Raw genomic sequence first — 20210 nt, 5'->3', positions numbered from 1 at the left:
CTTAAGGGAACTACGCAAACCATCATCTAAAACTTTAAGCTCAATAATACTAAGTATTTAGTTGGTAAACGGCTTAGATCGGTCACACGTGCGGCTTAGCGACCAACCCACAACCACAACCTGCTGAGGCGGCAATCGACCTCGGCTTATCCTACGACCCGAGCCTTTGTCACAGAAAATGCGGAGTCTCAACGTTTCCGAAACAAATGGTAACATGGCATAATGAAGGTCGGCGATAAGAAGGCGCGGTCTGTCGGACCCTGATTTATCCACCTGTAGAACTATTATTTGGACGGAAGGCAAAAAGGAAACACTGCCCTATTTTTCCCTAAAAAAGTAGTTTGGAGAATGCAACAACAAGAGCGTGGCCCTTAAAAAAAATATTTATTTTTCAAAATTGGCTTACAAAGATAGCGCTTTTTGAATGACAAAAAAATTAAATTACAAAAATAATATTATGTAACTAGCTGTAAAACTACTACCACATCTCTGTAACGCTGAGGGATAGACGTGGCCAGAAAACCTCCCAGCACAGGGCCCTAGTCCTGTCGCGGAAGTATGCGGGCGCGTCCCCGTGGCTCCCACTCAGGCGGCAAGACGAACACCGTTGGGTTTTAGTGGGTAGGCGGGATACTTGAGATCCTGGAGTCCCACATAACCCGTCGCCATCCCCATGGCGGCGGGTATGCGTAAATGCATTTCCCAACGTTAAAAAAAAAAAAAAGGGCCCTAGTCCTACTCTTACATGTTTTCCTTTCTTTTAAATTAGTTAAGTATTATGAGAATTATTGTTAGATGGAGGAGGAAGGAGATGACACGAAGCCATCATTTACCTAAATGCTAACTTGCTTGACAGTAAACAGGGCATAGAATTACGTTCAAAGTATTATACCTCATTCTATGGTTCAGCTGACCTTATAATTTCTGTCAAGATTGTGTTATACCTACTTTCTTTACTTACGTTTTAAAAGTAGACTACGTAAGTGGATTATGTCTTCTCGAAAACGATGTTCTATACCGAACTGGTACGGCCTGGAACAGCTGGAACGGTCTCCGTCGTCGTGCATTGGGCTCACGATCCAGAGGTCCCGGGTTTGAATCCTGGAGATATATCACAAAAATCACTTTGATGATCCCTCGTTTGGTTAAAACGTTAGAGACTGATCACATGTTTGTCCAAAAATGTGTGCTGTGGAAGTCATGCTGAATAATACTCATCATCTTCCTAACATTATCACGTTTTTCAAAGGAACCGCGTACCTAACTTGAAGATTTGACAGGTCCGATTCGTTACAGAATCCAACCCACGAAGGAAAAACAGCTCATTACAGGTTAGGTCACATAGGCGCCTCCGAAACGCATTTCTTGGGAATGTGGGTTTCCTCACGATGTTTTCATTCACCGCTGACATTTAAGATCCAAACATGAATTCGAAAACGAATTCGAAAATCATTGATTTAGGCCCTTGCTGGGATTCGAACCTGCGACCTCACAGTCAAGCGTTCTTCCAACTGCGCCAACACAGCTACTGAAACGCTGAATAAGACTGAGTACAAACCAATCATCTCGCATACCCCGAGTGAAGTATAACTAATCCAGTTTGTTGTTGTCGCGCGTGCCTTTCAAACTCTATTAGTACACCAAGGGCCACACAAATCCACTCCCTTTGGCACTACACATCGCTATTTCCGACTTGATATTGGGTTGATAAATATGTAGCGTCATATTTGCGCGAAATCTTTCACACACTCCACATACACGTAAGTGAATAAGATGTGCTGGGTGGATATGTTCAAAGCGACATGTTTTCTTTGTTCTCCAATTTACTTCGAAAACAAAGAGGATATACCTACCTACCAATTTCCATACAAAAGGTTTCCTAGATATTACTATTTCGTGTTGCTTTTCTGTCGCTTCTTCAAAAACACAGATGGGTTAAATGTATAGGTAGGAACTTACTCACCGTTTGGTTTTGTAGTCACCGATCTATTGTAGTCAAATAGGAAACTAATTTAAACCTTCCCGCCAGCGCAGTACGATATCGCATTAATCTGCGATGTTAAGGTTGCCAGGGGCCTCTATTCCTGCAGACACCCAATTCTATTTTAAATTACACCCGTCATTTTCTCATCCGGCGAAAAGGAAACTGACAACCGTTAATTTTAAAACGAATGAGAAAATGAATAACCCGAGCGAATCAAATAGGTGTTTCGCTGGTATGCAACCCGTTTGACGTGTGCTGTCAACTTAATTCTGTCGGGTTATTGGCCGAAGTAAAAAAATTTTAGAGGATTGTTTTAGATTTCTGCCTAAACTTGACGTGTGTTCCATAATTAAAACACATAATAACGGGTTCTTATCGCGTTTAAAATAGGGATATGAGACTCCCAATATTTCGACACTGTGTGTGTGTGTTCCTTAAGTTTTATGCCTGTCGATTGCCCATCCTATTCTTTTTCAGCGGATAAGAAAATGACAGGTATAACTTAAAATAAAATTTTTGTGTACAGGAATTATAACAAAAAGTTCGAATGTCGTAAAAAGTCCATATAATATCAAGATTGTCATCTACCCTCCAATCAAATCGTTAAGTTTATTGTTTCGGTTTCACACGAATTGCGTCGCTTCGTCGATTACATTTCCTCTTGTGTATGCACACGCCTGAGTCTATTTTGTTTCACATTTATGGAAACTGCGAATATCTGTGCTGCGAACCTATTGGTTATACGTACATCCATGGGAATTTTCTCTGCGTCTATAAAGTAAACAATCTCTAACGTACTGTTAAAGCATAGAATAAAAAATAATACTATAGAACGGCAACTCTCCGCTCCCCATCAGCGGCTGAGCTAGGTTTTTACCTCACCCCTCCGCGGACTTGAATCGTATGGCATTAAACGTCACACACACAGATGCGCGTATATGTTAACGTCATTGTGTAGTGTCTGTGTAAAATGAGGTTGTTTCTATGTTGTCCGGGGTGTGGTTAAGTTACGGAACCCAAAAAGTAGGAAATAAAATAACATGATTACATGTCTACATTTATTGTATGCTACAACATATAAAACATAGATTAACAATAATATTTATTTATGCTCTTACAGCTACATATTCTAGGGACGCTACCCGGTCGCGGTCCATTGCTACCGGTTCTTACGAACAATTTTATCGCCACAATTTTTGTATGGAGATCAGAACTACTGATCGACAGAACTAATCGGACAAAAAACCTAGTAATTCTTTTAACAGAGCTTTTAGAACTAATTGGAATATAAGATACGGAAAATATCTGTTTTTTTATCAATGAGATAATTATTTGGCGAGATAAACCGTTAGATAAGTGTAGCAGTTTAACTTTATACACCTAATATTGAGCGTAATGACGACAACTAGTTAATTTAAAAAAGCCAGAAGTTCCTTTTTAATGTGCGAAGTTTTGTCAAAATCAAACTGCTACACTTACTAACCACTGTAATGAACACTTCTACAACGCCTTATATACCACAACTTCAAAATATATTTACATGTATTACACATGATTATATGTATTATCATATACCTTCTTTAGAACCCTCTCGCACTAACATATTTGACAATTAGTGAGACTTACAGTTCAATTTGTCAAAAAAGTTAATGTGACATGGTACTAAAGTGTATGCTCTTGACCGTACAGGTAGGTACTAAAAGATAAATAGGTATTTTATAATATTAACATAATTTAACATAGAATTTACTAATAATAAAATATACTGTAGCTTTGGCAGCTTCCGTGTCATATATTTCATGTAACAATGCTTATAAAATTTTAATATAATATTGTTATATTAGGGCCTTTACCTAGACGGTAAATGGGGTCCTTTTGGTGAGACTTTGGTTTCTTTTACAAGTATAAAGTATGTCAGTGCGCATGCCACTCCCGGCAGCTCGCACTAAGTTAAAGCTAGACAAAAATTCATTGTACGTACACATGGGGTTGTCCGTTACTAGTCATTATTGTTACGTTTAGGGTACACACTAGTCCAACAACATTCTATAATAAAAATCTCATTTGAAAAACTTCATCCAATACATTCAATATGCTATAGCGTAATGTACACTAACACTATAATTATTTATTGGTACACATATACAAATTTCAATTCCTTGTCGACACGTTACTCGACGCTTATACAGCTGAGAGAATATTCAAAATGTTGACAATTTGTTCGTCGTATAGTACAGCGTAACTCTGTACAGATATACATTGTTCGATGGCTACAGGTTACAGCTAGTTGAGGGTTTCGGAAACAAACATTAATATAATTAATGCTCTCAGCCTTGTTTGTGTACGTTCAGTTATTGTTACAGTCGTATTATATGTTACTACGCGGAACAAGCAGGCATTATTCGAGTCTGGATGACTGAATAGGGGCTTAAACAAATAATCAAATTAGCTGCACATATTACTTTTATGACTTATTTGATGCGTTTCGAACGGCATTCACAAATACGTTACCTACAATTAACGATCGAATTTCGTAAATGGAAAACTACTAGAGGGTGGGAGGGGGTATATCTTTCTAGTCATTTTAGACTTGGTTCTTGGTCCTATCTCCGCCGAATATAAATCAACATTACTTGGAGCATTTAACATGACTGCAGTTTACACTCCAAAAATTTGGTCAAACATGTCATATATCGCCAAAGCTTACCAACACTTAAAAAACTACCAAATGCGTTCACTTTGGTCTGGGTTCACAAATAATAGTTCGAAAACAATATATGCTCTTGTAGGTAGTATTCCATTCTTGCCCATTTAAAGCCAATTCTTTAACCTCTTTAATTGAATCGAATTGAGATGAAATGGTATCGAATTAGTCACGATTCGCGCGGGGGTTAATCGATACTTCGACGGTTAATCGATTAGCTACCTTTCGGAATGCTATTTGGAACTCCACAAATAATCACTAGAATATAAATGTGCCACGTCTGTCGGGGTATGTTCAGTACGTGGCTTAGGTTACGCTACTGAAGTAAATGCTATGTATCGGTGTGGCGCCTCGTCTCGTAGACGACTGCAGGACTGCAAGGGTTACTTCCACAGAGTTCTTATTATAGGGATGCCGCGGGTTCATAGCCCGTGAGACGGAAATATGCACAAAACGAGCATGTTATATTAGGCAATGATCACTTTATAAAACTTCCCACAATATTCACTGCTTCTTTGGTATCGTGCAAATTAACGAGCAGCGATATCGAAACTGATGTGTAACTGTGTGAAAACTGTTTCTGGGAACATCGTTACCACCGTACAATTCACATAAATAAAGAATATAAGCGAACAATCGTCATATTCCAACCAGTAACGACGCAACTGTCATTTATGTATCGATGAAGTGTGTGTGTGTGTGTGTATGCGGGTGTGCGTGCTCACAGCAGCGTGCAGGCGGAGCGCAGCTTGCGGCGGCGGCGCTGCTTCTCCTGCTGCTGAGGGTGACGTCGGATGATGCGCACCAACTGAGGATAAACAACAAGATACATACACACACGCCCGTAATCCCTAAGGGGGTGGGCAGAGCCACAAGTAATCTAAGACAACTTGCAACCACTGTTAATACAAAAAACCAGTGATGAACCTTATGGTGACGAGGGATCAGCCTATCGCAGAATACAAGTAACGCTCGCAACAGACAAAGGCAGTGTAGCAAGCTGCCCTGCGCACACGTGACCCGCGCACCTACCAATGCAGACTAGTATTATATCAACTCGAAACTCAAAAAAATATTTATCCATTAGGTAACAGTTACACTTTGAATCGTCAATTATTCCTTGCCAATTGCCAGGACATCTCGCCGGTATGCAGCCTTGAAGCATAGTATGATGATAGATACCTCATGGAAGGCCTTGTCGATGTTGAGCGGCGGCTCTTTGGCGCTGGTCTCGATGTAGGGCGCCGCCAGCTGCCGGGCCAGGTCGCGGCCCTGCTCCTCCGACACGGCGCGCAGGTGGATCAGGTCCACCTTGTTAGCACACAGCAACATCGGATACGTCTCCCTGGAGTGTACAAGGATGAATGAGGATTATTTTAATTGATAGATGGCTCGTATATCTGGACCTTTATAAATATGGTCATGAATGGCCTGTAAACTGGGATAAACTGAACACATTTATACCCCATAAGCCGTAGCATGATTACAGTGACAGTAGGGCAGAGATATACATACACAGACGAGAGATATCTCTTTCGCATTAACAGTACACAACTTAGTACAAAAGAGATGCGAGATGCTACTCTAATCATGCTATAATACAGGGTGTTAGTGACATCGTAACTAAAACTTTGAGGGATGATTCAGACCATGATTCTGAGTAGATATCAAGTGGAATTTTCCGTCGCAAAAGTATGGAACAGAAAATAATTAATAAAACTAAAAACAAAATAACGAATTTTGCGAAGGTAAATTCCCTCAGAATCATGGTCTGAATCATCCCCCTCGGTCTTCGTTACAATGTCACTAACACTGTATAATCATGGGGTGTAGGAAAGCATGCAGATATAACAAGTTTCGAATTGCACAGAAACACTTATCAGATAGCAGCCATGGTATGGAAACCCATAGTCTGGAATGTTAAAGAAAGTCACATTCCCGAGAAATGCGTTTCGGGGGTATCTGACCTAACCTGTATTGATTTTCTCTTAGGGTTGGAAGGTCAGAGAAGCTGTCGCTTCTGTAAAAATACGGACCTATCAAACCTTTGGATTAGGAAAGTGGACCCCGTGAAAACGCGATAACGCTAGGAACATGATGATGAGGAGTCTGGAATGATAACGAATGGAATCCGGGAGCTCTGGTTTGATGATGTAGACTGAGGATCCAACCAAGTATTTAGCAGCAATATTCTGTAACTTATTGTAGACAGCTAACCTGTCATAATTAAAACACAATACCTGTTGGTATTATGATCAAAACCCGGTATTCTGTGTTTTTATGATAGTTTTTTTATGTTTAATGGTCTTTCAACCACGATTTTGGTTTTGATTTGGTTTGGTTTGGTTGGTTTGCGCAGCGGTTAACGCGCTCGGTCTGCGATTGTTGAAGTAAAGCAACTTTCGCAAAGGCCGGTCATAGGATGGATGACCACAAAAAAAAAGTTTTCATCTCGAGCTCCTCCGTGCTTCGGAAGGCACGTTAAGCCGTTGGTCCCGGCTGCATTAGTAGTCGTTAATAACCATCAATCCGCACTGGGCCCGCGTGATGGTTTAAGGCCCGATCTCCCTATCCATCCATAGGGAAGGCCCGTGCCCCAGCAGTGGGGACGTTAATGGGCTGATGATGATGGTCTTTCAACCATAAGCATTTTTTGGGTAAGCAGCTATGGCGTGTAAGTCATGCCCGCCCATTGTTGGTATGCCTGTATGTTAATTAGTTTATCAAGGCATAAACTGACCTGTCCTTGACACGCAGTATCTGCGTGTGGAAGTGTCGTATGTTCTGGTAGCTCTGCGCGTCCGTCACACTGTACACGAGCAGGAAGCCGTCTCCCTTGCGCATGTACTGCTCGCGCATCGCCGAGAACTCCTCCTGCCCCGCCGTGTCCAGCACTGCAACCATTTACCAACACCATTACTACTACTTACAGTCCTCAATCATCTTTTAAAGAAGACATACAGCGTCCTTGAGGCATTTTTTTAATATTAGTGATAAGGATAATTATTTAACCACGATGTCATCTGATGGTTAGTGACGATTTGGTTGCAGATGGCATTTTTTGTCATGGATATATACTTTAAGCCAATTCGAGCAAGACAGGGTGTACTGCATGCTCTGTTTTGTAGTGTAGGCTGGCGACGTGAGGCGCTGTGTATGACATGAGTAACTACTGATGCTACACCATGGCCCATTTTAATTAATAAATGCCGCATCATGAGCAACAGTAGCAGCTGAAAATCAGCGTCATAGTCTAGCCACAGCTAGGCCATGACATTTGCTGAGCTGAAGGCATTTCGGCATTAAGTATAATAATTATTAACTAATTTATCTACCTAAGTATGTACACATACATACATACATACATAAACTCACGCCCGTAATCCCTAATGGGGTGGGCAGAGCCACAAGTAATCAAAGACAACTTGCAGCCACTGTTGATACGATGTCGTAAGCTGGATATGATGAACCTTATGGTGATAAGGGATCAGCCTATCGCCTATAAAATTAGTCCATCATGTTAGAGGACACAATCCCTCTGTCGGTTTTTACGACATGCCCGGGAAGACAAGCAGCTGAACGTTTTCTATGTTTTTTATTTGCTCCCAGAACAGCATAGAAGCAAACCTAAGTATGTTATGTTAATTAATGTTAAGTATTTTTTTTGAAAGCCTTGCTTCCGAAACATTGTCCGATTATTTATAGTACACTTTATATTAAGTCTCTTATTTCGGAGTGCCTCATGGCAAAGGCCTCCTCCAATCCTTTCCAATGATGGCGATCACGCGCCGCTCTTGTCCAGAAAGGGCCCGCAGTCATCTTGATCTCATCGTCCCATCTCCTTTTCGGTCTACCCCTTTTTCTGGCACCGTCTCGTGGATACCACTGGGTAATTGTCTGGCTCCACTTCTCCACTTTGGATCTTAGCATATGTCCGGTCCATCTCCATTTCTGCTGGTCTATTCTAGTTAGAACGTCAGTTAGTTTAGTTTTTGTCCTAATTTTTTCACTTTGTATCTTGTCTTTGAGTTTTAGACGTTAAGTATACCGAATAAATATTTCTTCTTCTTTTTTCAGTATCTGATAAACTTATACTACAACAGACAACCAACAGAGCCCACTTCAGTAGTCAATAACAAATGACACAGTAGATTCTAGTCACTAATTAATTATCTCAATATAAGAGAAGATATTTGATTTACTAGCCCCAAAGGAGCGCACCGTACCATCAAGGATGCACCACTGGCCGTCCACCTCGGTGTGTTGTATGTATGAATCCTCAATCGTGGGGTCATAGTCAGTGACAAACAGCTTCTGGAAGAACTGGATGGTAATGGCGCTCTTGCCCACGCCACCGTCTCCCACCACCACCAGCTTCACCTGCAACACACCAGTACTAGTGTTCATTTCTACTATGAAGAAAGTCTGACTTGAAATATGAAAATATGACTGTTATGGTTATGTATTTTTATCAAGCAAAAATTACACTGTGGGCCATACATGTCTCTCATAATTAGTAGGTGTGTATTTCTTGTAATAAAATTCACTTTTTATCTAAGAAACATGTAGAGCCATTTTTTACATATTTTTTTTAGAGTTATATAAATAATGATTGATGAAATGATGGCTCTACATAATGCAAATGAAATATAGTAGGTACCTATGTGACATCTCAAAAAAATAGGGGCAATCAGAAGTAGGAGCGACACATTTTATAAGTAAATGCAGTTAGTAATATGAAAGTTATGGAGAGGAACTACAACTATAGGAAACTTTGGTAGTATATGTTTCACAGACAATGCAGAATCAAATACTTTTAGACCCGCTATCAAGGGCTTTGCCGCATGATAAGGAACAGGATAGCAACAGACGTAGGTACACTAAAATAAAATATAACAAAGCCACATACACTGTCACTGTTTTGGAATATCGACATTGCACAGCTTATACATAAAATATACTTCAATTCTGAAAAGAAAGCGGAGACTACTTGAGATGTTGAACTTATTTAAAATAAATGCAAATAAATAAATGCTGAACAGCATATAATACAGAGCAGCACGGACTCCTTACTGGTGGGGTGTTCCATAAATGTTTTGCAGATTTTTGGACAATGAACCATTAGAAGATTCTTAATGTATTTGTATCCTTTTGAAGCTGATGGTTGACTATTGTTTTAAATGTTTCAATTTATTTTTTGCTTCCTCAATATAGACTTACTTCTGTATCAGATAGCCATGATCTATTATTTTATTAGAATAATAATGTTATGATAGATTCTCAAAATGTTTATGTAGGAATTTATTGTTATTATAAAGTAATGACCTGTAAGATATGGCAAAGATAACTCCTTTGTTTCGGATGCCCCAAGTACTTCATTATCAATATTGATATGCAACTTGTAGAGATAAAAGCATATCTGTCATACCGTGGGCAAGTTTTCATTGGGTGGGCCGGGACGCGTCATGTCGCAGCGCCGCTGCGGTGGCCCGCCGCCGCTGTCTCCCGTGCGAAGCGCGTCTCACGCTCATGGAATATTATCTACAACACAACGCGTAACACGTAAAAACACCAAATATTTGTACTGTTTTCCTACTTCACACTTATCTGAAGTATTCTGAAGGTTGGCAGTAGTGCTTCCACGCCCGTCTGCGAGTAACAGTCTGCGAGTAAACTAAACCCGCTCACCTCATTATAACGAACTCTCTGTGGAGTGCATATCACTGGACGGTGTAGTTGTGCTTGCGATGTGAAAATAACTAAGCGGAAACATTAAAACAAACGTCCTCCCATTTCTATTTTCGTTCGATCGGATTGTTTGACAATGACAGTTTCTATTGAAATGACTGTCATTAATGACTTGACAGAATTGACAGAAGAAGACGACAGCTATATTCTGAAGTTAGTGGATAGTCAGGATGCGCGCGCAACTTTTGAGGGTAAGTTCAAAATGTTTAATTTTCAGCATTTATTCCGCACTTTTATTTCTATGAACAAATAAAACGATTATCGGTACTATATAAAACTGTTATTGTATTTCATAAATATTGCTCTCTACCTAGGTTATCTCTAAATTCTGTACCGTCGGTGAAAAGTAATACAAGTCCAAAATTCAAGTTTTGAGAAAATCGAGTTTAAAGTTAAAAATATTCTAGCTCGCGACTTATAAGGAATAATGGAACAGAAGTTAGATGTGTCGATAGGTGATGATGGAAGGTTTCTTTTCTAATATTTAGTTATATTTAGAACCTAAACAGAAACGGTAGAGGATCAAAATAAATTACATGTATCAGTTGACACCAACTTTTATATTGTGTAAATTGATACAAGTCTACTTATACCTTTTTACACACATAACTATAAAAATGTCATCGTTGATATATCATATTTCAATTATTAATTTTACAGTCTTATTCTACAAAAAACAAAATGTCTTGGAAGAAAGTTTATTTCATAATGTTGTAGAAAGGCAAAATTCTATTTATTTTCTTTAAAAAGTAAAGAAACGTAACTTATATCAATTGACACAAACGATAAACTATAACGAATTTGTGTCAAGTGGTTTAACATGACTTATTTTTTCGGTTTTATTGTGTAAAATGATACATGTTTTTACGAATTTCTAATAATAAATACATATAAAGATGGTACACGTATATATAGTGTAAGGTGACGATAATAAGATATTTTTGTTATGATTTTACTCTCAAAACTCATAAATAACCGGTCAAAACCACCACTGCTGCCCACTACAAACACATTTTGTCCACTACACTACGCCCTTAATCAAAATCACTTTTGGTTCATTTTTGCAGTCAAAATCTTACAAATTCAATTATGATAATATTTCCACCCCTAACAAATGAAGGTAAGAGGAATCATATTAAGACTAGTCATTAGGAATGTTTCGGGCTAGCCTGGCAGTATGGCCTGGAGATAAAGGTGATGTACCTACGTACTTTTAAACCAAAATCACACAAACCGGTAAGTGTTACTTCTTTCTTGCTGAAACTATTTAAAAGATCACAACTCATTCCACAATCAAAATCCCCTAAAGTAAAGTAAAATTCGATATTTCGAATTATCAAAATTCCCGGTCTAATGGTAGCCCGCAACATTGACAGAACGATAAACGGAGTCGAATCAATGTTGACGATGAGAATAGGTAGTGAAAATGAAGATCATTGGTTCACCTCCAAACCTATAGGTTACACAGGGCTATCCTCAGACCATGACCATGACCACCATGGACCATGGTCTGTTATGGTTAAGCTAAATGAGCTCGTTTCCGCAAAACTCTACACGTAAGCACACGTGGGGGACTTTCCGCGTATCCTCGCGTATGGACCACTATTGTGAAGTGGGCAAACTTCCCACTATATCATCATCATCAGGGCAGGGCAGGGCAGGAGCCCTTATCTCACTCTAGGTGGGGTCGGCACAAAATGTATGGGCAAATGTCCCATCTTCTTCTTCTTCTTCTATCGTGTGGATTGTGAGGTGAATTACCAACCCCATCAACCCTGGTGTCAGGGTTATAACTGAGCCGCCATAGGCCCCTCACTTGACTCAATGAATACTCGAATGTCCCATATGTAATGTTATTTTAATGGGCTCAGTTTTCCGCATAAACACAAGTGGTCCATTATGCGTGCTTTTATTGACTATGTAAGCCAACTAACTCCTTTCAGAAGCTCAAATACCTCCTGGGAATTTTACAAACTTTGTGACCTGGTTTAATTAAGGGGTTGTGCCCGTAGTGTTGCCAATTATTTATTCTAATCTAATCTATCCTACAAGATCCCACTGCTGGGCAAAGGCCTCCCCTTCCTCTTTCCATTTTTCACAGTCCTGTGCGTAATTCTCTCTTATGTAATCAAAATCCAGAAAACAAATATTACTTGTGGTGCTCAAGAGTTCAGAGCAGATATTTTATAAAAAAATTATAATTCAACGTGTTTGAGAAACTGGTAATCTTCTCTTGAGAAGATGTGGCAGATCCCGATGCTGCCGATGCCGAGCTGTCATCTACGGCTGTGTAGGTTCAAAAATACCACTACCGGCGCTTGCATAAAAGATCTAACCAGCGTGTATTGAATGGCTTGCATATTAATTGGATCTCGATAATATTTGGAGCCATTATTTCACGTCTACAACCTCCTTAGCAATGAAGGCAGCGTTCAATCTGCCACCGCTTAACCTGCATGTAATCAAGAAAACTATGTAAAACAGCTATGCTTCCAGCTAAGGGAAGGAGACTAACGACAGTTATGACAAATCTCAAATACCTCTTGACTAACCTTGCCATGGTGATAACGACGCCATGATCAGGACCCACAACTTATTGAGGTACTGTAATTAAGTACTACAAGGTGGTTATAGCAGAAAGAAAAAAAACACGGTTTGGTCTGAAGTACTAACTTAACCTATACCCATTCGCAAAGCGGATCAGATATGGTTTGCTGTGGTTCTAGACAAAATGTCTTCCCATAGACAGGTTTATGCGGAGGTCACCCTAGGATACACACTGGTGGCGCATGGAATCGAACTTGTATGTATCATTATACACGACACGTTATTGATATCTAAGATCGTATTTTCTGAAATATTTTGATATATATTAATTTATATTACTTTTCACGAAAAAATAAATTTGGTGTTTGATGTTACAACTAAAATTATATCATTAAACACGGACTGTGAGAATTCAAGGATTGCGTGTATTTTAATATATGTTGAGTTGCATTTACTTACACCAAAATATTTAGTGAAAATCTTCATTTCACTTTAATGCAAGTTAAGATGAATTATGTTACACGTGTTATAACAGCATGAATCCTTCACAAACAGTACTTATATCACTAGACACAAAAATTATCTCCGTATTTATAATAGCTACAGTTACGAGAATTAGACAGAAAGAAAGAGAATTTTTTGAACATGAAGTGTGTGCTAATAACTCAAAAGTGATACAACTCGAGTTGTATTACTTTTCACCGACGGTACAGAATTGTCTGTACTCTAAATCGTCTTAGATGTTTTAACTTTTTTCTTACTTTATGTCTGACTTCTGAGTTAACTGAGATAAGTTCACTTCGAATACGTATTTTTCAGTAAGTAATTTCAGTTTTCAATAAACTGATTTATTTTCAAAATGTCCGCTACGTCTGTAATAAAAATAAACGATGATGTAATAAAAATAAAAATAAACGACGTAAAAACTTTTCATATGACCTAAAATCTTCAAATCTTGTGTACCTGTACTATGGTAGAGTTATAATATATATCTACCCTCAATAGTTGATAAAGAAGAAGAAATGCATGTTCTAAGATATGCTCATGTAAGAAAACCGTTTCCTTTAATACCTTAGCAAAGTTTAGATCTGCCAGGGAAGGCATTCACTAGCAGTAAAGCACCACTTTCACAACCACAAAATCAAAAAGTATAGTCCGGTATCATGGAAATAATAAGCGTACTTCCATGTCCGTTAAAAATGAATTAAAAATATTACCTTATCTGTTCTGTGGATACATCTACGTCAAAGAAGACTAGAATCGGAATGAGTGTAACCGTTGATCGCCCGCAGGTGTTCCCGGCGATTTGTCCCGCGCGGCACCGATTTATCACGTCCTATCACGTCACTTCCTCCTCTCTCAGGTATGCACAGACACGCTTGGGAGGAGGGATGACGCGCCGTAAATATATTTCGCACGCTCTTGCATAAAACATGCATGGACACGCGCCCTCCACGTCGCCCGGCAGCAGTTTACATTCGACTGATTTGTATCGTCATTGAAGCTTCCAAGATGCAGCGCAAGTAAAATACTAGATAGAGCAAGAATAACAACAATGTATAATATACACTGCATATTATGCAGTATCTTTGAGGTAGAGCCACTTACCTTAAATTACTTGGTTACTCACTAAAACATTTGTAATAAGTACTATTATCTACTAAGTACCTTAAAAAAATATGCCTTTACACTGAAGGTTCAAGAATTCAAGAATTGCTATAATTAATAACCTTTTCTTCATATAAAGTTAGCTATTAAGATCAAAACTCAAACGTTCATCTCATCACAGACTCGGACTAAGTCTGACGTGATTCCCATAGTATGTACATACCTAACTATTACCCAGGTATATGTTATAGACAGACGCATTAGCAACTAGATAGGGGCATGTTTCTGATTCGCTGCACCAGCAGCGGCCGGTGCTGAATCATCCGAGCTTGAATAAATCAATAAATGAACCCAGTGATCTAATAAACCAAGGAGTCCTTGAACTGGTAACACATAATACAACTTCTATGTGAGTTTCCTGCATACTATTGATGTTCTGGCTATAATTAATTTCATGTTAATTTCATACTTTTCTTCACCAAATTCTTATCTCACTTAGTTTTTCTTTAGTGCTTCGGAAGGCACGTTAATCAGTTGATCCCTGTTACTATTTACTAATGTAAGTGAGTAGTCGTTATATGAGCCATGTCAGGGGCCTTTGGCGGCTCAATCATAATCCTAACACCAGGGTTGATGAGGTTGGTATTCCACCTCACAACTCCCACGATAAGAAGAAGCTATACGCGGCAAATCCACATCCAAGCCAAAATTAACGAGGAACATTTAGAAAATAAAAGCACCGTGTCGAAACACAATATTAGTACTCTCGCCAGTCAATAGAGCCAATCCAATTAAAATCATAATTCCCAAACAATTGTTCGTCATTCAATCATGTCGTTTCGCAGCAGGTGGCCTATCACGGCAGGAGGATGGCTTGAAACCCGGGCGGAACTCTTAATACCCTCTACCCGGTATCATTATCGATATAAAAGTATAGAAATATGATCGTGATTTATACTACTAATAATAATAATTTAAATAAGTTTAATATGCAGTTTTATCGGTAGGTAGGTATAGTTAATTAACTAGCTACTCAAAATTTATAGTTTAATTTTGATTTTATACTTATTAAGAAACTCGTGTAGAGTGCGAGCCTATCATACCGGGTAAGTATATCGTAAAAGGCGACCGGGAACCATGGACTGACCACCAGCTGTCACCATTCCGTTTATCGTCCATTTTCGAATTTCGTATTAAGTAAGTAAGTAAGTAAGTAATATCGGGTTTCGTTTCGGTTGTCTGCTAGCCATTTGTGTCTCTACTCTACCCACCCCGTTAGAGATCACAGACGTGACTTATACAGGGTGTTAGATGTTATTTCCATCGTAACGAATACTGAGGGGGATAATTCAGCTCATTATTCGGAGTTAATACAACTGGAACTTTCCACCGCAAAAGAAAAAATGAAAAAAAAAAACATGATTTTGGCGACTGAAAAATTTACTACTTACACACTTAAACCCCGTACAAGTACCTACAGGTTGCTATACGAGTACGTATGGGTGTTAGTGAGACCGTAACGAATACTGAGGGGGATGATTCAGACCATGATTCTGAGTCGATATCAAGTGAAGTTTCCTGACGGAAAATAGGTATATGAATATTTTAGTGTTTTTTTTATTATTTTCAGTTCCATAAGTACTTTTGCGACGGAAAATTCCACTTGTTATCAACTCAGAACCATCTGAATCATCCCTCAAAATTTTCGTTACGATGTAACTAACAACCTGTATACCACAGTAGGTACTCCTTTTCTTCCATAGTATATGTAGTAGTTTAAGTAGTGATATTTATTTATTATAACAATTATAATTATGTGTATTATTATTATGTAGTTTATGTAGTCAAAAGTGTATTTTTTTTTTATATATGCACAAGTATTCGCATGCTGCACTATCCCGCTATATTACCTAATATTCAATATCTCCTATACTTAAAGGTTGCCTGGAAGAGATTGCTACTTAGCAATAAGGCCGCCTATTGTACTAATTCTATTTCTCTTTTGTTTTGTATTTTGTTTTTTTCCTGTTTGTGCAATAAAGTATTTGTTATGTTATGTTATGTTATGTACACAGGTGGACGGTCGCCGACCACCAGTGACCTATTTTCGCCCTGCGCTCGCTCGCTCGTGCCCCCAGGTCCCACACGGAACCATCGCTCAGATTAGTTTTTGCCCATTCACTTCGTTAACACTTGTTATCCACTCCTCTTATCACGCGTTGAGAAAGCTATAACGTTGTGCAATAGGTAGGTACCTACTTACTCACGTTTTACTTATTCCCTTTAACTTCTAATGTAAAAACAGAACACCACGCGGTCACGTGTCCTATTATAACCTTTTTAAAACACGTGATTAAGTATTTACACAGTTTTCCTGTAAATAGGTTTTATTTGAAAAGGTTAAAAAGGAGTTTTTATATTTCGCGACTTGTTAAGATTCCCTTTCGAGAGCCGTGGTCCGTGGTAGCCTAGTTGGAAGAACGCTCGACTCTCATTGTGAGGTCGCAGGTTCAAATCCACGCACCTAGACCAAAGCAATGATTTTCGAATTTATTTTCGAATCCATGTTTGAATCATAAACGTTTATCAGCGCTTCAGCAGTGAAAGAAAACGTCGTGAGGAAACCCACGTTCCCAAGTAATGCGTTTCGGAGGTAAATGTGACCTAACCTGTATTGGGCTGGGATTCCCTTCGCGGGTTGGAAGGCACAAAAAAATACTTGTAAAAACCGGACCTGTCAAATCTTCAGGTTAGATAAGCGGACCCTATGAAAAACGGGATAACGCTGGGGGGATGATGTTAAGTTACCTTTTGGTTTGCTTGACTTGAAGAATGAAATAGTCTGACGGATTTTCTATTACTTCTAGCCTAGAAAGCATCCAGGTTTTACCTGTTGGTATGATGTCTTCACGCGCGTATCGATTCCACATTTGGCGACATATTTTTCAACATAATCATTAGCAAGGAGTGTGGCACAACCTAAGTCCTGTTTATGGAGCTCAGCCATCGCCGGCTGCAGTCGCGTGCGGCTCCACACGCGACTTACAGCGACATATGCATAACATGTAGGTACTACATTATACCCTCTATCGAACGCAAACGCAACCTATTACGTATTACCACCCTTTGTTCGTCCTAGTTTACCCTCGTCGTCACGCAGACACGGCAGGGAATGTCTTCTGATACCGCGACTTGAATGGGAATGGATTCTTGCAAGTCACTAATGCCAGTTCCGGTTACGTTTGTAGACGTTTCTTTTTTTTTTAATTTATTTAGCTTTGGCGACAAGGCCATCAGCTTAAAAAGAAACGTAAGTTATAATCCATTTACAATTTCATAACATAAACAATACAATCATGAAACTTATTGTTATGCGCCTGACATTAATAGATTCTGCCTAGAAAACTTCATGATGTCAACACATCGTAGGTAGATGATTTTACGATTACTTAGTATTAATTAAATCCTTAAAAAAGCGAAATGTTCTACTTATCCTACACTTGGATAATACCTACCGTAATATAATTTCGGTGTTGCATATTAGATATCGTAAAAATACCAAATACTAATTTATCTTCATCACTTATTACCGCAGAGAGTATGGAGTTCCCACCACACTGCTCCACTGAGGATTTGTGGAGATGTGTCATTTACCTATAAAACATAATTAACAGGAATATTAGGAATCGTCACGTTTTAGAAAGTTGCACACTGAAAATACGTTTTCTAACTTTGTCCATTTTACGAAAGTTAGTAGCATTTTATTAAATTTTCGTAAATAAAACACTAGGTAAGCCGCAGGATACTACATCACCCGCCCCTACAGCACAAGAAGTGTAAAATTTGACACTTCACCTGAACACGTGTACTACTTAGTGATAATTTAGTGTCTGGTAGGGTCCCGGCTCACTACTGATTTATAGCTCGGTGATCCGACGTGCTAAGCACCTTCTAGCTATAACATAATATAATATAACACAAGATGCAACCCCAAGGACATCAATAAATTATCCGGGAAACCTTAGCGTAACTTCGGCTTGAGAAGGGAGAGATGATAATCAAGGCAAGGTATTTACATTGTGGTTCCCAAAATCATTTTTTACAGAAGTAAAATAATAAGTAGATCTCAAGGTTTTACACTTTATTTACTTACATATTTGTGAAGGATAATAAAAATCTAAAAACATCCTAACCTTCACCCACTTGACTGGAAGGCTAACTCGTTGCCATGACAACGCAGCGCCCCTAAGATGGCGCGCTCCACAGTTTCCCGCGTTTTCATCGCTTTCCCGCGCTGCCTCCTATCGATCTGAATGCGTTCTGAAATTTCATACAGGACCTTGCTTTGATTGTACTGAATATTAATCATAATAATTTACTTAATTACGTATATTTAATTGATTATACGTTTTTATTTTTATCCCAAAAATAAAATAAAAAGAAAGAATTGTATATTTTTTATTTACTTACTTGACATTAAATAAGTTATTTATTTGTTTGTTAGTATGTTGTAGACAGTTTTGTAATTCATTCTTCACAAAATAAACCCGTGCATTGAATTAATTTCAACGTGGAGCAAAATATTCATTCCCAATATTCCCATTAAGGCATAATAGACAGCAATATCCCAAACAGAGGTATATTTCCGCACCTCCGGGTTCGCAAGTCGTGGTTCCTACGCGTGTCGGATCCTGAACGCTCCCCGCGCCCCGACCCCAGTACGTCGCCAGCCACCGCCGCGACCGCGTGTCCTTCGCGCCCACACTTCCTGGTTCAATGTACCTAAATTTATACACAAAGAACTGCTTGTCACGAACTCTACCGTTATTTTTTCTGATCAATCGTACAGTGTGAATTTTAATTTATTATTTATTAGTAATCAATGTTTGGTTTGAATGTGTGTGATCGGCGAGGGTAGTTCCGGCGATGTGTTGACAAAATAAACGTCGATGGGATGCTGAGGGGCCGGTGAGTGTCGCTGCCGGGACTCCCGTCTGTTGGGACAGGTTGGGAAGGGGCAATAATGCAGACATCACCGCGGCGCGTGCCGAGGTTTACTTACCGATGTCAAATAATTGTGCTTCTTTTCGAACAAACACGTTACTTTCATTTGTTGAGGTTTGGGGATAATTCGTAACAAGACGACCATTATCAGCTTTAGGGGTATTAAATGGGTTAAAACTACGTGCGGTACAGAAATTCCTAGCTTATTATAAATACTTACTTACTTAATTACTTAACAACACATTTTCCTAAAGAGAACTGCACATAGTGAATAGATGCCCATGACCTCAGGTGAACTGTTTAAATAACTGACATCACCGGTTCTCATGGTCGTTACGCCATTCGAAATAGGTTCGTCGACCGTAGATCTAGTTCATCGACCGACTACCAAAACACTAATTGCTTAAATGGTCACGAGACGGTTGTGGAATTCATATAATTGAATGTCGACTTTACTGATACAATGAAAATATATCCTTAAATCATAAAAAGCAATAATCTTAGTTGATAATCTCTGCAGGTGGGGATACCTGGTTGATGGTTGCGATGATTGCGAGTGTGGAGTATCACCACAAACTATGGCTCACCTTTTGTGCTGTCCTTAGTGCCCTAACA

The 20210-nt window shown here is 39.1% G+C and overlaps 2 protein-coding genes across 3 annotated transcripts in view; one reads left to right on the top strand and one right to left on the bottom strand.

Annotated features, from left to right (window-relative positions):
- Window positions 1-3028: 3028 nt before the first annotated feature.
- On the bottom strand, window positions 3029-10532 carry LOC126371946 (ras-related protein M-Ras-like). 2 transcript variants are annotated; one of them, XM_050017410.1, is made up of 6 exons: window positions 10377-10532; window positions 10117-10229; window positions 8915-9068; window positions 7429-7582; window positions 5871-6033; window positions 3029-5496 (listed from the first exon to the last, which is right to left on the bottom strand). In XM_050017410.1, the coding sequence occupies exons 2-6, from the start codon at window positions 10153-10155 to the stop codon at window positions 5410-5412; spliced, it is 597 nt and encodes a 198-aa protein (XP_049873367.1). In that variant the 5' UTR covers window positions 10156-10229; window positions 10377-10532; the 3' UTR covers window positions 3029-5409. The 2 variants fall into 2 exon arrangements, with proteins under 2 accessions (XP_049873367.1, XP_049873369.1); XM_050017412.1 differs by lacking the exon at window positions 10377-10532 and adding an exon at window positions 9598-9656.
- LOC126371937 (uncharacterized) overlaps window positions 10494-20210 on the top strand; it is a 26041-nt gene continuing 16324 nt past the window's right edge. The window contains exon 1 of the mRNA XM_050017391.1: window positions 10494-10627. Coding sequence (XP_049873348.1) covers window positions 10513-10627 — 115 coding nt within the window. The 5' untranslated portion in view covers window positions 10494-10512. The remainder of the gene's footprint in view (window positions 10628-20210) is intronic.

Source organism: Pectinophora gossypiella, chromosome 13 (assembly GCF_024362695.1).
Source record: "Pectinophora gossypiella chromosome 13, ilPecGoss1.1, whole genome shotgun sequence".
In the NCBI taxonomy this organism is placed as follows: domain Eukaryota; kingdom Metazoa; phylum Arthropoda; class Insecta; order Lepidoptera; family Gelechiidae; genus Pectinophora; species Pectinophora gossypiella.
This window is presented reverse-complemented; position numbering and strand designations above follow the sequence as displayed.

What these genes read in the sequence shown, in the direction of transcription:
- LOC126371946 (XM_050017410.1), bottom strand. Translation starts at nt 10,155, where the DNA reads ATGACGCGTCCCGGCCCACCCAATGAAAACTTGCCCACG. An exon ending in CCAATGAAAACTTGCCCACG is followed by an intron (nt 9,069 to 10,116) that starts GTATGACAGATA and finishes GGTGTGTTGCAG; the next exon opens with GTGAAGCTGGTGGTGGTGGG. An exon ending in TCGACAAGGCCTTCCATGAG is followed by an intron (nt 5,497 to 5,870) that starts GTATCTATCATC and finishes GTTTATCCTCAG; the next exon opens with TTGGTGCGCATCATCCGACG.